Genomic DNA, 17,751 nt, shown 5'->3' with positions numbered 1-17,751 from the left:
TAACAACAGAAGGATATCACTGATAACATTTATAAGCAATATTCATAATAGACTACTATATATGAATCATATCAAAGTAATGCTACTATAAAGTGATATTATGGTCGTTTGTTTTTTAAAAGGAGTCACAAATGGCTAATATTTTATACAAAAACTATAAATTAGATAACTGTTTTGAAAGTGATCGAGTGGAAATTAGTTGACAAACACAGTGTATATCCCCTAATTTCTTCGAATATTCTCAAAAATCAAATTGAAATAATGTTAATTTGGTTTCAAGTCAAACACCATCATTATCATTAGAAGAAAAAATGATTTTGGATTGAGAAAAAGTGATTAAAATCACCCATAATTCTTAAAATTAAAAGCAATATTGTAACTCTTTCTTTCTTTCTTTCATGAACTTGGCCTTTCCCATGGACCTCCAAAGGTCATAACTAGACAGCGCTGTTGTCATCTATAGTGCCTAAGTCTTTGTGATGCATTCGCCTTTATGCTTTTCTTGAGACTTCAAAAGCCCTGACGAATAGAAAAAGGTATCGTTGAACAGTACAGCTCTGCTTCCTCCATTTTTATACTGCTTCTTTGAATCAATGCTGTCACTATCCACGTGATCATTGTCCATGATTCTTCTTCTTCATGCATAAGCAATCCAATCCAATCCCCATTTGCCCTGCTCAGCAACGTGTTTGATTCCTTGCCGCATCGAAGCGGTTGTTGTCTTTTTTCGTACTCTTGGAGATTCCTCACTTCTTTTCTTTGACTGCTACAGGTTCTTGTCTTTGCATGCCTTTCAATTTCCACAAATTGGATAGACAGAGATAGTGTGCGAGAGGGTCGGGCGACAATTTGGATTGGAGCTGTACTGTGGGTATGAGTTGCTAACTTTTATTATGGATGTTGATGCCTTCTTTTCTTAGGTTATGTTAAACGCAACGAAATTTCATAGTGGGGGACAGCTAGTGAAAAGGGTGTTCTCTTGTTCTTTCTCTTTGTCTCGAGGTTTTTTGTGGGTTCTCTCTCACTCTCACTATTTACTCTCTCCATTTTTTCTCTATTCTGTCTAGCTTGTAATTGATATCTGTTCGTATGTCTGGTGCCGATTCCTCGTTAGTTTATTTCTTCTGATGTAAGTCAAATCCGTTTGTAATTTCGTTTATTGCCTGAGCTGTTTTTAATTTCAATTTTGTTCATTTATGAGCAAGTTATAGATTGAATTAGTTCTATGGAATTTTTCTGTTTAGTGGACTCGTAAGAATGACTCTTGCCGATTCCTTTTCTATCTTTGTTCCCGGTATATTTGATTAGCTAAGTTATACCAATTTGAATATTCCTTATTTCAGTTCCTGATTAATTTAATGTTTTTCATTTGATCAGCCAGATAGTTGCTTCGATTTTCTGGTCTATTGATTTCCCTGTTTGTAGGAGGTTGATTCTTTCTGTATGAAAAGCCATTTTCTATTGGTATTGGTTGTTTTTGTTTATATTGGAGGCAGGGCCATGTTTCTGTGAGCGTCTAAATTTTCTATAATGGAAGAATTATTACGTAATCTAAATCTTCCTCTACTTCCGATAATTTTCTGCAGAGTTCTATATCCCGTTTCCCCTCAGTAACAAGAAACACGTTTCACTGCTGGGAGTTTACGAAAAATCACAAAAAAACTTGAACTGTAAAGGAGGGGAGACATGGTGTTTTGCTAGATCCATTTCTAATCCCATTCTAAACTCTTTTCTCTGATTTCTTTCATAACATAGTGCCCACAAGATTGACTTAAAACCATCAATCTGTAGCACTTTAGCCCTAATCTTGAAGCTACGACTGTGCACAATTGAAGCCTGAAGGATGGCCATGTATTCTTTCAATGAAAGTTTGGTTCATCATATAAAGAAAATTTTACAATGGAAAAACTCATGTTATTGGTCCTTCTCTGCCTCTCAGACAAAGTGCAGCAACTTGGACTTTAGATCAATGGAGGGGTATCTTTTTTTTTTTTTTGAAATGGCCTTTTTATTAAATGTATTAATAAAAGAGATTAATGGTCAAAAGTACATGAGAATTATACTAAGAGCGAAAAGAGCATTTACAAACAAAAGTACAAACGAATTGAACATCACAAATGAAACCATGAGCAAACAATACAAAACTAAGAACAAAGCAAACTTAAAAATCTTTCAAGAAGAAGCCCAAAAACAGCTGAAGATTGCAGTCTACAAACATCAAAATGTATGGGAGGAAAACACCAAGGGAGAGCAAACAACCATGTTGCTTCAAGTTGAAGATTGTTGAAAAACTATGCCTCTTAAGCAGTCCTTAAATCTTGAGTGAGTGACTAGAACCAGAATATTCCAAAAAAACTTCAGGGGGAGCAAAATAATAGAAGCATCCGTCGAAACTCTCATGATCCACTATTACAGCCTTAAAAAATAATTGGCTGAAAAAACAAGATCAAGTCTAATTTCTGTACTAAAAAAAACAATTCTACATTTCTCAACAATTCCTCTGTCTGAAATAGGGTGTTATCATCAGATTCTAAAGGATTCTTAGTCGACTGGTCATCCTTATTTGCTGGCTTTGGCATGTGTTTGGCTTCCTCGCTGCTCACACTAAAAGGAGAGTCGAAAAACTGCTACACTCTTCTTTTTCGATGAAGAGATTGGACTTTGGGTAGGAGAACCTCTAAAAAGATTTACCTTTTAATTAGGCATAGAGAAAACAGAGTATCTAAAAGGAGGATGAACATAGCTCTCAGGATCTAACCTGTTTGATTAAGGAGGGACTTGCAAAAGGGCACAATTTGCCTCCAAAAAATTAGGGTTCTCTAAAATCAATTTTTCCTTTGTAAGCTTTTTCTTTTCGAGGCCTCCTTTACCCTTTTCCTTCTAACAACATGCTTTGGAAAAGTCTTGAATGGATGTGGGAGAACCCTTAATTTTGGATGTTTTTTAGACTTATCCTTTGACCTAGATTTGGCCGAGGTCGAGAAGGAAGAAGAAGAAAGGGCAGCGGAGGAAGAGTTGGAAGTTGGAACTTTCTGAAGGGGATTTCGGTGGGCACAAAATTGGCAATGGGAATGAAAGCAAAAGACTTCGACAAGGCAGAGGGAAGTGAACTGCTAATCGATATCCACCCACCATAACCCTTCACTACTTTTTTGGACGACCATGTAACTGCTTGTTCCACCTTTCAAATTTTAAATGAAATTGTCGACAAACTTGCTATTTCCCCGGGTATTCAACAAAATCGTACAACTTACCTTGACCCCAAATGGAGTAGGGCACTTTCTACAGACTAAGGATTGATAATGTCAGATTCAAAGTATAATTTTTGTGTGCTAGCTATTTCTGTCCATTCATCAAGCTCAAACAGTTTTGTAACAGTCCATAGATTATTGAAATTGATTTTGCAAACTTCAGGATTTTTGATAATCCAATAACGGCTCATACTCTGTTTTTTGGGTGCTAAAACAGAGGAATGATTGTAACTCATTGGCTTCGCCGTCTCTGCATAACTATCTTTCAACACCTCAAAAGTTTGCTCTTCAATATTCTTTCTGTTGTTTGATGACCTTATTTGGGATGAGTACCAAGTCATGTATTCATGTTGGAATTGAAGCCTCCTAACATTTTGCTGAATGAAACCCAACCCTGCTTATCTTTACTTGAGGGAATATGAATGAAGGATTTACCACCTGTACAGGGCCAAACAACGCATCTCATTTCCCAACTGAACTTAGCTATGAATTTAGAAGCTTCAACAATTCCATTTTCAACTTTTTCACTTTTGAAAAAGAATCTATCTTTTAGTTTTTGCCTCAATTATGAAATGGCTTCATGAAAACATATAAGCTGGGGGATTGATAATCACAGTATTATGTTGGCTTCTACATCTTCTACTTGAAATGATCCATATGTACCAAATGCGGAAAAACGAGTTATCAAAAAATAACTTATCAATTTTACAACTTTCCACTTCCATATCTGATTATGATTGAAGCATTAAAAAAAGGAGTCTGAAAACACACTCGTCAGAGAACCGACAATGATGGTTATCTAGCTGGAAAACTGATAGATGAGTGGTGTCGGAAGTGGGGGAAGGGGAAGGGGGAAGGGAAGGGGAGAGGGAGAGGAGAGAGGAGAGAGGAGAGAGAACTTACCTTGTTTTTTTCAAGCAACTATGCAGGGGTATCTTCTTTGAAGCCTACTAGCATTATTCATACCTTCCTGACAAAGAAGCTGTACCAAGGGCTCAACTTCTTGGGACCATTGATCTTCTAGATAAATATCTATGTATTCTAGTCTACGGTTTTGGTGATCTTTGGAATAGAGATTTCACAGCTAATTGGTCAATGGATGCTGGTTGTAAGTTTCATAATTTAAATTAATTGTCATGAAAGAAAATGTACAAATTTTGAAAGTAATAGATTAATAAAATAAGAGTATTAAGTTCTTTGAAAAGGAAACAAAACTTTTCATCGATATAATAAAAAGAGACTAATGCTTAAAATATAATAAGACATAAGACATAAAATCCAAATAAACTAGAAGATGTGGGGATCAACAAGCGTACCTTGATATCTCAACTGGGTTGACACACTCCTAGCGGCTAGCGCCCTCATCATATCCCAATATTGAAATAATGAAAAGATTAAGAGAGTCGTTGTTCAACATAAGACGATACATAATAAAGATTAATTAAACGAATCAGATAAAGAGGAAAATTGAATCTAATCTAGGAAGATGAAACCTTTACAATTTAAACAGATGTGTTCTTGTTTCTTTAAAGAAAGAAAATTAAACAGAGGTTGACAAGCTTGAAAATTGCTTGGAAAGAGAGCCCGAGGTGGATGTATTAAGTCTTGCAACTTCAAAACGATCCGTCCAAGTTAAGAACTGTTCATGGAAAACTCTTTGGTTCTTTTTGAACCAAATTTCAGCAAGCAAGGTCTTTTACCACATTTTCCTAAAGTAAATAAGAATGCTAAGTTACGGGCGTGAAAGAAAATTTTACATTTATCTTGTGCTTGATTATCTCTTTCTCCAAGCGATACGTTGCATTTAGTAAATTATGAAACTGCTATTTAAATTTTTTTAATATCTTTTTTTGTAATTTTTTGATAAGAAACGATGAAAGACTTCATTCCTGAAACAAACAAGGAAACAGCCCAGAGGGCAAAGAAACAAGATGTCTCCTCCCATAACCAAGGATTACAAAAGGGCAGCCCAATCTAGGTTGATAGTGTGAATGGTGTAGTTACAAAAAGTTTGTGAAAGCTACTCCTATTAGAGGCTGTAAACTGTACAAGATGACAAAATAAACAAAAGAATAACACTTATTTGAACAAAATTCTAGCATTTGTTTCCTTCCATAAGAACCACGCAGTAGCCTTTGTCACATTGCTCCAAAGCCACAATGGCTTTTTCTTTCAAACCTCCTTCCCTGAAGGAAACAACCATACATTCCTCAAATAAATGAACAAACTACCAAAGTGCTCCTATACCCTTCGAACTGAAATCACAGTGAGGAAATAAATGATTAAAAGTTTCTTCACTTTTCTTATGCAGCATGCATATGTTTGAAGAAAGGTAGATGCGAGGTGTTCAACAGTAAAAAAGAGAACACTAGGTTTACACGGGAAACCCTAGAAAAGAGAGAAAAAACCACGATAGAGTATCACTTTTATTATTTTCACACACAATGAGAGTTACAAGAGAAGACAACTTAATAGGCCTTAACAAGCCCTAATACAAAAAAGGAAATAAACTTAGGGTAAAATAAAATACTAAAATACCCTCAAAGGTATAAACTATCAACAAAGCCCCTTATTTTCAACATGAGGAATTCTTCTTTGGACTTTATTGCTGCTAATTTGTTATATTGTTGTTTCTCATATTTTATCAAGAACTCTAGGATAATGCGTGTAAATTATGGACCATTTTTTCTGATCCAAGATTTGGCATCAAGATTCAGCTACTACGTCAGGTACTAAGTGTCTTGGAGAACCACACCCCACAAGCCAGTTTTGGGGTGGGAGAACTAAGCTACTTAATTACCACATTGATCATCCCATTCTAACCAATGTGGGACAAAGGCATCCCATACTACATTGGTTTCTAAGATACTCTCTCTCCAAATTGGTGCTGGGCATTAAAAATTATTCTTGGCAAATGGGGAATCTGTATTGGTGGAGTTTAGTGGTCTGAGTTTGAAAGCCAGGTTTAAAACAAATTTTCTCGTCTTGAAATTCAAAAACTTTTTTTGATGTACAAATCATTTTTGGTAAAACAATATATAAAAACAGTCTTTAAGAATAAAACTAGTTGAGTCCCCTTAGGGACATCCAATGAGATTGGAATCATACAGAGAAGATTAGCATGGCCCTGCACAAGGATGACATGCACAAATTGAGAAATGGTAAAAAAAAAAAACTATTTGAAAACATTTGCTAAGAAGCTGTTTGTAGAAACAAATTGTTAAAATTGAGAAAGAAACCGGGAAAATAACAAATTGCTAAAAATGCACCCAATAAACCTTTGAGACAGTGAATGTAACTGTTATCATCTGATTGCTGTATTTTACATTTTTGAGGTCTTTCTTGCCTTCATTTGTCATGATGTTGATTTATTCCAGAGTTGCCCAAGTGGATGATATAATCTCGTACGGGTGATCAACATTGGGGAAACTATTGTTTTTAAGAACCTAGATGGAAGTCATGGATGTCACGGTGAGAATCTGACCTGTCATGGAAGATATCCAAGGGTAATTTCATCTTTAACCTAGTGAAACTTTCTCCTCCTTCTGTACCTTTCAACACTGTCATGCACCTGCACACATGGTTTTTTCAGTCCACATATTTGAAGAGCATTTATTTCTTTCAGGCTTGCTGAGAATGTGCTCTCAAATGGAGATGTATATATTGGCAGTTTCAAAGATAGTTTGCCTCATGGTAAGGGGAAGTACATGTGGTTTGAAGGAACAATTTATGATGGTGATTGGGAAGATGGAAAAATGACAGGTAAGGGAAAGATTACGTGGCCATCGGGAGCAAGATATGAGGGTGATATCTCAGGTGGTTATCTTCATGGTTTTGGCACCTTCTACTATTCTGATGGGTCTATCTATAATGGAGCTTGGAGAATGAATATTCACCATGGGATTGGACGAAAGCTATATGCTAATTTAGACATTTATGATGGTTCTTGGAAAGAAGGGATACCTGAAGGTTGTGGTAGATACTTCTGGAGTTCTGGAAATTCTTATATTGGGAACTGGAAAGGTGGGCAGATGTGTGGTAAAGGGATAATGAAATGGGTAAATGGTGATCATTTCATTGGCTTTTGGTTGAATGGTTTTCGACATGGATCTGGAGTCTATCATTTTGCTGATGGTGCATATTACTTTGGATCATGGAGTAAGGGCCTCAAGGATGGAAAAGGGACATTTTATCCAGCTGGTAGCAAACCACCATCTCTGGAGAAGTGGGATAACTTTATTGGTTATGATCTTGATGGAAAAGGTTTTGTATCTCGTACTCTCTCACTAAATTTAGAGAAAGAAAAGCCTCCAAAGCATGGTCTTAAGCACAGTTTTTCAGAGAAGATTTCTGTCACTGGAATTTCAAGTGCTGGAGGACTATCAAATTGGCCTACATCGATGGAAGTAAATTGGGGCAGTGATCCTGCTCGAGAAGCATCAGCCGTTGGAGATTCTTGTGTGATGTCCCATGCTTCTAAATCTGTTCAAGGTCAAAATAATGTACCATATAATCATAGAATGGTTTATGAAAGGGAGTATATTCAAGGAGTTTTGATACAAGAGAGGCTTAAGGAATATGAAGAACTATTAGATAGGAGTAAGGAACGAAAGAAAACTACTGTGAAAGAAGCAGCGAGGGTGTCATGTGTTAACTTCTTCGAAAGTCATCGGAGCTACTATTTAATGCTTAATTTACAACTTGGTATAAGGTAAATCTGTTAATTTGTTTGGACAATATAGATTAAATTTGTTACATTGTATGTCTCTACTCTGGTCCACAGGCTGCCTTCCATTTGCATCTAATATGAATTTTTTAAGCAGTGGAGGTAGAAATAGTTTAGTTTGAAGGAGACCTTGATAAACTAAATGCCGTTGATATTCTAGTACAAATCTACAGTAGTAGCACAAATAACACTTTGATGTATACTGTCACATACATTCCTTTAAATAGTTATCCGTGTGACTGTAACACAACACTTGTTTTTTCTTTTGTTGATGATGGGCATCTTAATTTGTATTGAAAAGAATGGGAAATCTTGAAATCTAGAAAAGCATGCTTAGTAGGTTGTCCGGAGTTTATTTTTAGGCCTGTTAACAAGATGTCATGAATTAAATAATAATGGTTGATAATTATTCTACTTTAAGTTTTCAGGTATACTGTTGGTAAGATTACGCCAGTTCCTATGCGTGAAGTTCGAGCATCTGATTTTGGAAAACGGGCTAGAATAGTGATGTACTTTCCTAGAAAGGGCTCTCAGTTTACACCTCCACACTATTCTGTCAACTTCCATTGGAAAGACTATTGTCCTATGGTCTTCAGGTAATTTATGATCTACTGCACGTCATTCAATTAACTATTTGTAAAATTGCAATAGAAAGTTATGCATTTAAACCTCTTGTTATAGTCCTGATTACTATACCAATATAACATGACGATGTTATTCTTCCTCCTTTTTCTAACTTCCTAGCGTCCTGGTGTTGGATTTGGATGACATACTATTATTTCAATTTCATTTGACTGCCCACCGAATTTTCTAATGTGAAAGAATGCAAACAGTTCAATGGTGATTTCTATAATTTTTTTTTCTATAAATATCGTATTTGTTCTCCTTTGTTGTAGTTTCTTTTTTAGGTGGTTTTGATCGTCAAAGATTTAGCTTTTTCTTAGAAGGAAACAAGACTTTTCGTTGATGAAATGCAAATAGATTATTGTTCAAAATCAATGAAACCAAGTAAGAAAATAAATAAATAAATAAATAAAAGCCATGACTTGGACTTATCCAAAAAGTAAAGCAAAAGTAATCAAATAGGACCCAGCAGAACAAGATGACTCTTAAATGAAGGCCACTTAGTCAGAGACTATGAGAACAAAGAACCATGAGATGAGGGCAATCACTAGGAGGCAAGTCGTTAGAAAGAGCCAATTCCAAATTCCTCAGTGCCGATAAGAAATCTAACAACCCATGAAAACCATATTTGAAGGCCAACTCGACTAGTCTACTGAAATATAGGAGGTCATAAGACTCATAACTCCCCCTAGGTAGACTTGGTTAACTACTCTTTTGGTCTTTCTTCGCCTCGTTTCAATAGATTGTAAAACCCCTCTCCTTTCCTGAACCCCTTTCGACTATTCCCCTCATCAACTTCAATTTCTTCCTTTATTTTTTTACCTTCCAAAACTTCGTTATCCTTCTAATCACAACCATTTCCTTTGATCCTTCTGATTATATTCTATAATGAAAGTCAAAAGCTGCAATAAAGTCTCCTCTTGGTCCGATAAATACGAGTTTGCACGTTTGAATGCCTCTTCGTGGTGCTCCCAAAGTAAACAATTTAAAGACTTCTCTATGCATGATATCTTGCTAAACTATAGTTTCATTGATTCAATCCATGTCTTGGAAATTCCTCAGTTCAATAAATGGATCTCTTGGGGTAAGTTCTCTCAAACCTTCAGGTAAGTTCTCTCTCCCCTTCTCTCTTCCCTCTCTCCTACTTTCTTTCTCCTTCTCCTTTCTTTATTTCTACTCCTCCTCCTCCTTCCCTTCAACTTTATTGCCGGCCGATTACCCTATCCGGTAGACACTACTAGTCTCATCTTGTTCTTTGACATTACCCTAGCTACCATTCTTACCTTCTCAAAAATGGAAGTAAAAAGCTGCAAAATCGACAACCTATTTTTCTGTATCTGGCATGAAGATAAAACTTTTCACATTGAAGATGTTGAAGCTAATATTTCTATGACTTTATCAATCCTAATCCTTCAACTTAGATGGATTTGAATAAGAAATCTGAAGAAGATTATTTCTATAAGAAATAAAAAGTTGAGTGTGGAAGGGTTGAAGCTTCTAAATTCAGATCCAAAAGTGGGTTGGTTCTGAGATGCACTGCATGACTGCGTACGGAAGGGAGATCATTTATTCATATCCTCATTGGTGAAGATAAACAAGGGTGGAAAAGTTTCGAAAAAATGTTAGGGAGACTTCAAGGACATCCATGACTACAAATTCTGGTTCTTCACCCAATCCATGTTCAACACCTTTATGAAACAACCGAACAGAAGTACGAAAGGAAGCTATGTGGAGATAGCAAAATCAAATCAAATGAGACACCCAAGATCTCTTTCTTCTATACCATAAAACAAAGTACAAGCAAATATTGGGTGATTAAGAATCCGGTAGTCTTCAAAGCAGATTTTGATAATCTTTGGGTTGTTTCAAAACTTTTTGAATTTGATAGTTGGGTAAAAATTAACGAGGCATTAGAACTCTTTTTCGACTCAAAAGTTATCATCAATCCATTATTTGCAGACAATGCTCTGATTGAATTGGATATGATGGAAATGGTAGACATGCGCAGTGGAATAAAGATCGGATTTTACTCTAATTGCAACTAAACAAAATTTAGTGATCAACATGCACAATAACCCTAATATAAACAAAGATAGGGTTAAAAGAAAAAGTCACATTTGATTGTTTTCTATTGTCGTAATCTCGTCACGTTCTCGAAGTTGGGACTACTACTAGCGTTTACTCATTATTCTCTAGACTTAGAACCAAGTTGAGGGACTCAAACGGTGGAGAAAACAGAGAGAGATGGATTTAGGAGGATGAACTTGTGGAGAGAAAAAGAGTTTTGGTTTCAATTTCGCAATTCCAAATCACAAAATAAAAAATTACCAAAAATCCTCTTTTACATTGCAATGCACTCCTTTTATAAGCAAACTACATGCAAAAATTGCCTATAGTGAGCTTCCATTCTCCTCACTTGGCATATCACCAAGTAGATGTCTCACATGCATGACGCCATTTGTTAATTACATGCAATATGCTTCCAAGGGTAATATGGTAATTTGATATTTAAAAAGTTAAAAGTCAACATTTTGACTTTTTTCCACTTTATCCGTTTGGACTACATTCAATCTCTCGAATATGAATCTGCATTCATTTTTCCAAAATTCAAATCATATTTGAATATAATGTCGGTTAAAGTTTCATTTTTCAAAGTAAAAAATCAACATTTTGACTTTTTACAACTTTGATCTTTTCCATCCATTCCGAGTCCTAATATGAATCCATGTTCATATTTTTACTATTTAAATCACATTTAAACATGAAACTCTATCTTAAACTTATAACTGATGACTATATCAAATATATTTGTCGGTTTTTCTCTTTTTACCTAATTCAAACAATTCGAATTATTCCATCAGAATGTTCTAAGTTGATTCCTTGTGAGCTAGTGAGGGAACATAATGGACCTACAGATCATGGACTCCAACGATCTGAGATTAACTGGCTAAACTCTTTAGTCCGAGTTAATCAACTTTCAAGACTTAGATTCAGTCCTTAAGGGAACAACCTATCTACTAACTCTAGAGCGGGTAAGAGTGAATTTCATCTTGAACTCCTATGTCCTTAGCTATCCACCCGATTTACCCCTGAAATGGGAGACTTATTGGGCCGGTGCCATTGAGCTGCCTTCACCTATGCATATCTAAGGATAATTCCGAGTGAACAGAAGTTCATAGTTAGTTCAGGATTAAGATTAAGTTACATTAGATATCTATAAACGAAATAGTCAGTCTTACAAAGTTAACGGTGTTATAACTTAAATGTGACTATTTCATGGTTCCAGTCTTATGTAAACTCTTTACATAGGATGCTGTCTTTACATAAACGATTTAGGATCACATCGTTTGTATTAACTACAAAGCGGGCTGCATCCATAGTGTCCCTTGAATAGGGTGCCCAACCGTATTCGTATACTATAGACTATTTAGGCTATATACTCGAACTTGATCAACATTTATGTCTCTACATAAAGATCAAGTTTACACAATAATGGCCTTGAGACCTTAGTTTATTGGCTTTAAGATTATAGTATCAATAACGACTTTATTGAATAGAATATGATTACAAACCACGAGTTTTAGGACATAATTTCCAATAGGATCGTGGTCCTTTGAAGGAGTTCGTTGAAAATACAGGCAAATGGTAATCTTTTGGTATCTTTCATTTAAAGTTTGAAAAGTGGAACAATCTCATCCATGGAAGACGGTTATATTTGAAAGGCTATGGAGGGTGGATTACAATAAAAAAATCTACCACTAAAAAAATCTACCAATTGATTGTTGGTGTAATAAAACTTTTGAAGTGATTGGAGCTCATTTTGGATGTTTAGAAAATATTGCAGCTGAAACTATCAACTTCATTAATGTCTTAGAAGCCAAGGTTCAAGTGAAGGAGAATCTGTGTGGTTTCATTCCGGCAACCATTTAGATTTCTGATGAAAGAAGAGGAAACATTTTTTTGAATTTTGGGGATATCTCTGTATCCAATCCACCCACCAAAGTACAAGTTGATTTATTTACTCACAATTTCTCTAATCCTTTAGATATTGTCAGATTAAGCCAAGTTATGAAGGATGAAGGCTTTGAGGAAGGTTCATTTAGCTCCAAGTTTGACTATCTCCTTCCTTCGAACACCATCCCAAGTACGCAAAGGAACCCTTATGAGTTGTCTGAAAGCCTGTTCAAACATCTTCATCAGAGGCCAATACCATCTCTTTGGAACTGCAATGCATCGTCGGATTCTGGGAATTCTTCCCTTTAACATCTGGCTAAGTCTGAGAATTGCAAGAGCCGTTCAAAATCAGAACCATCAATCAGGCGAAACTCAGTTTTCCCGTCAAAGGAGACTTCTTTTAATTTGATTCCATTTGAAAAATCACTTGTAGGAGACTAGTAGTAACTTATCTGCAGTAATAAAGATAATAATAATGTTATTTCTATGAATAAGAGTGCCAACAAGACTTTAATCTCCATGAAGGCCAATGATAAAAATAATAAAGTTCAGACCGGAGCTACATTTACTCAGCCAGAAAATGAAAAGTTGTTATTAAAGAAGAAAGAGAATGGTGTAGAAGATAGCTGTGTTATCAATTTAGTGGGTCCTAGGCTCCTTCCAACGTCTTCTAATTTTGAAAATATGGCATGTGAAAAGTCAAAAATGAAGAGCAAAGGTCACCCAACTCTAAAAGTAAAATTAAAAAAGAAAAGTAGCTGTATTTTTCCTATTGATAACAACAACGCCAGCAAGTCAGTCGACAAAGAAGTAAGTTCTTCTCCTCCCTTGTCAGCTCAGTTTAACAAAGCTACAAAGATTTCTTCCCCTCCAAAGTCCTTCTTGAAGCATTTTATAAGGAAAAAGACTTACTTCAACAATGTTTGGACTGCTCTTTTTAATTTCGAGACTTTTGGAGCTTGTTCATTCAAGGCTCAAGAGAAGCATTACCAGGGTCATCATTCTTTCAAGTCTTTATTCACTAAAGAAAATTCGGATCTTTTGGAAGTTTCCAGCTCTTTAGTCCAAGCTACTAGTTGCAATACCAGGCGAGGTACATTTAACTCTCTAGAAAAGTGTGAGCAAAATACAAGTAAGGTGCAATATGGGATTGCTAATCCAGAGGAAGGTGGCAGTCTTGAAAATCAAGACTCAGATGTTGAATCAGTCCCAAGTGTCATAGTGAGGAATTAGATGAGATTAAAGCAGGGGAAGAGATTGAAGATTATGAGATTTTGGAGAACATAATCAGCGATGTCCGCGAATTGTTTGTGGAGGAAGGTGTAGAAGAAGAACAACCTTCTCTCCAGAAATTCAGAGAAGAAATCCTAAATTTAAACTTTATCTTCTTTGAGTTCTTTAAACTTTATCTTTAGCATTGAAAGTAGTCTTGGATTTGATAGTGCTTCGAAATTACTTTTGGAATAAAAGGGAGCTAGGAGTTTCATTAATTAATTCTTTTTTTTTTTTTGAAAAATTGGTAGTTAGGAAGCAAATCAAGCTGACATCCCTGGTTATGGTTTTGCTACAAGTACCAAAAAAGTTCAGTTTTGATTCAGATTCTTCACATCCTTGTAGAGTTCTCTTGTAATTTTGATAATTATGAACCATCTGTATAAAGATTTCTGGATAACTAATGATTATGGTCTGTATTATCATAGAGTGATTGTGTATTTGGCTGGAACTTATTTCTTTAGCAGAGTTTATTTTGGAGACTTGATCTTTTGGAGGTAATTTTGTGTGGCAAGCCGATTTCCCGCAGACGTTATGCCATGTGAAAGAAGAAGTTGATTAGATGTATAGCAGAAAGTAGTCTGCTGGGTTTTTCAGTTTCAAGAAAACTTGAAGGTTGAAGAAGTGAGTGGGCTTCAGATTCTTAAGGGGCTTTAATCACCCTGGAAAGAAAGGGTTATGATCAACCGAAGTTAGTGGTCGTCGGCTCCTGTTGAAAATCGTTTGAGTTCATTCATTCCTCTTTATTAAAGCTGGAAAATTTTATGGGATTACAGAAGTCTACGTCGAATCGTTAATCTAATTTGGAAAATGGATTTTGATCACGGTTTGGCTCCTTCAATATACACTTTTGCTCTGCCGCTGGTGTCTCTTGAAAGAACCTGGTTTTGATTGCTTATCCCCAAATTGTTTGCATCTTTGTCAGAATTGTGTTTGGGAAGATCCTAAAGTTTTTTTTTTCTTTTTTTTTTTTATCGAGCAAGCTTCTCAGCATAAGACCTCGATAGAGTCATCACCTTTTAGCCTCCTCGTGGTGTTCCTTCTCCAAGGATCTCGAGTTTGTCTCAGTGTGAGTTGATGGATGTCTGAATAGTCTTTTAGTCTTTTTATTTGTATTTTTATTTCTTTGTACTTCTTTTGTTTTTGTTTTGCCTTTGGACACTACTCCTTTGTTTTGGTTTTTAGCTTGTATATGACGAGGGTGCTATGGGGGTGTCAACCTAGTTGAGATGTTCAGGTGCACCTCCTGATCCATGGTTACATATGCTCAATGTATAATTCTTTTGTACTATGAGCTTTTGTCTCATTATTATTATATTAATAAAGAGGTTGTCTCATGTTAAAAAAAGATATCTCGCTAAACTCCTTTATCTTTCCTCCTTGATGCTTCCGATTTTGCGCACAGCCTTTGGTGGTTCTAATAGTTTCAGATCTTTCTTTGTCTGGCTATATTTTTAATTTCTAGTCTTTTTAGAAGTTGCTTCTTATGTTCTTTTTGAGTTGTATTGGTTGTTGTTAGCCCCTTAGCCCTGCAATTGGACGTTATTAGTTGATTTGTCTTTTTATTATGTATGGATATGATGAGGGTGCTAAGGGTGTTAAGGGGGTGTCAATAGTTAACCTAGTTGAGATGTCTGAGTGCATGTCCTAATCCTTGGTTTGATTGCTCATTGTATAATCCTCTCGTAGTATGAGCTTTTGGGGTAACATTCTTACAAGTGCTGGCAAGATTTTGTAGACCAGTAGACTGCTTTGAGTTCCTCTGGGCATTGGATTGCATTAGCAAGACATTTTTGGCCAGCCTTTATAGCCTCTCCACTTTGAAGTCCTCGAACATTGTCTTCCGAATTAGCCCTCTGCTTCAACCAATATTCTGCTTAATCGAGGATTATTCTTCAATTGTTCTCGGCTTGCTGCTTTGTTTTATGTTTTGTATGGACAGATTTTTATTATTATTATTATGTTTGGCCTTGTACTTTTAGCTTTTTGTTGATCTTGTATTGAAAATAAGAGCCTAGTATAAGGGTTTTTATTTTCGCTTCTTGGATTTGACGAGGGTGCTATGGAGGTATCAACCTAGTTGAGATGTTCGGGTGTGCCTGCTGATCCTCCCTCCCCCATTGCTCTTTGTGTAACTCTGAGTACATTGAGCTTTTGTCTCTCTATTTTTCAATATTAATAATAGTGAGACTCGTTTCATGTTAAAAGAAAAAGAAATAAATGAGGATGTTTCCTTTTTTTAAAAAAAAGAAAAAAATGGAAGATAAAAGCTGCAAAGTTAAAAACCTTTTTATATATTTATTTATTTTTCTTTCATGTTTGGAAGGAGGGAAATGGATTTTTTTTGTAGAAGACATGAACAAGGATGTTAAAGCTTTCCTATCACCAGCAATGATAGGGTGGTTTGTAGCAGAAATGGATCGTTTGTTGTTCTTATCTGATGTAGGGCTACTTCGGGAATTCAGAGTGGCTGTGTTTTATTTGTTTCTTTTAATCATTTTCCAATGTAATATTTTAGTTTAGGTGTGACAAAACCCTTCTTCGTTGGGTCGGAGGTTAGGTTTAGTTAGCTAGTTAGGGGTGAAACCACCCTTTCCCGTTTGGGTCTATTTATAGGGAGCTTTGTTAGCATTTCTTTCATTATTCAATATCAATAAAATTCCTGCTCGAAGATTGCTCCAACAAACTTTTAATTCTCTTAGAAAAATTGCATCAATTGGTAGCACAGCACTCTCGGTATAGAGCCTGATGGTGATCAAGAACCTGAACACCCTACTGTAGATGGAAAAGCATCCTCAATACTCTCCTCAATCTTTCAACTGGCGCTTAAATCATGTGGAACAACCCTTGAAGAGTAAAATACACAGGCTTTTGGATGTGCAGTCCAAAATGGTTGGGATCTTGGCTTCAGTGGCTGAAATTCAGCGAGCTATAGAACTCCTCACTCAAGATAAGGGTAAGTCCACTGCTGCTCCTGTCCAAGCACCAAATTCCAATCCCCTGCCTCTGAATCCATTTGGGCAAATTTTCTTTTGGGTTTGGAAGGACAATGAGACTTTGGATTTAAATCTTTAATAATTTGTTTTTAGTAAAGGCACATTATTAGTGGGTGAAAATTAAAGTTTCTCTTGAAGACTATTTTAAGACAATGATTTCTTGGACAGGATATGTTTAATTGGCATACGGCTGGAAAGGATGGTAAGAGCTTGAGAAGTCCAGGGGTTAGTATTTTCCACCCTTGGTTGAAAGTGGGAGCTTTGGCTAAATTCAAACTTGGGAATGGTAGTTGGATCTCATTTTGGTTAGACACATGGGAGGGACACTTCTTTTAACAACTGGTTTTCAAAACTCTTCAGAATTGCATCACTTCCAAAAGGACCTATTGCTGAACATTGGGACCTAAAGTTGAACTCTCGGTCTATTAATTTTCATTGACTACTAAAGAAAGAAGAGATTGCTGAATTTCAGGAGATGATTGGTTTAATTTCAGCCAGAAGGGTATTTGAGATATTTGATAAAAGAATTTGGTCTCTAGAGAGAAACGGATTATTCTTGGTTAAATCTGTAACTACTCATATTTCTCCCTCTTCTCCTTTAGATAATGTGCTGTACACGGCTCTATGGGAGATTAAATTAAAAGCCCAAGAAGGGTGAGTATTCTGGTTTTGGTGTTGGTTGGTCAATTTAATGTGTCTACAGTTTTGTAGAGAAAATTTCCAAATAGCTGTCTTTCTCCCTCTATCTGTCTGTTTCATTTCCAGCATGAAGAAAAACCATCTCATCTCTTTTTTTCTTTGCTCATATGCGGCCAACTGTTGGGAAAAATTGTTCTCCATCTTTAACATGTCTTGGGATGGTATAATCCTCTTGTACTATGAGCTTTTGTTGCATTATTAATCTATTAAGGATGGTATAATCCTCTTG

At 36.0% G+C, this 17,751-nt stretch overlaps 1 protein-coding gene and 1 pseudogene across 10 annotated transcripts in view; both read left to right on the top strand.

Annotated features, from left to right (window-relative positions):
• The first annotated feature begins 399 nt into the window (after window positions 1-399).
• Window positions 400-17,751, top strand: part of LOC101215596 (phosphatidylinositol 4-phosphate 5-kinase 8) — a 39,716-nt gene continuing 22,364 nt past the window's right edge. For 5 of the 10 annotated variants that reach the window (XM_031887915.1, XM_031887914.1, XM_031887913.1 and 2 more), the window contains exons 1-4: window positions 544-871; window positions 6,629-6,757; window positions 6,877-7,962; window positions 8,406-8,573. In XM_031887915.1, coding sequence (XP_031743775.1) covers window positions 6,741-6,757; window positions 6,877-7,962; window positions 8,406-8,573 — 1,271 coding nt within the window. In that variant the 5' untranslated portion in view covers window positions 544-871; window positions 6,629-6,740. The other 5 variants (XM_031887909.1, XM_031887911.1, XM_011659235.2 and 2 more) reach the window with 5 other exon arrangements.
• Window positions 6,323-6,432, top strand: LOC116404822 (annotated as a pseudogene).

Source organism: Cucumis sativus, chromosome 6 (assembly GCF_000004075.3).
Source record: "Cucumis sativus cultivar 9930 chromosome 6, Cucumber_9930_V3, whole genome shotgun sequence".
Lineage (NCBI taxonomy): Eukaryota > Viridiplantae > Streptophyta > Magnoliopsida > Cucurbitales > Cucurbitaceae > Cucumis > Cucumis sativus.
This window is presented reverse-complemented; position numbering and strand designations above follow the sequence as displayed.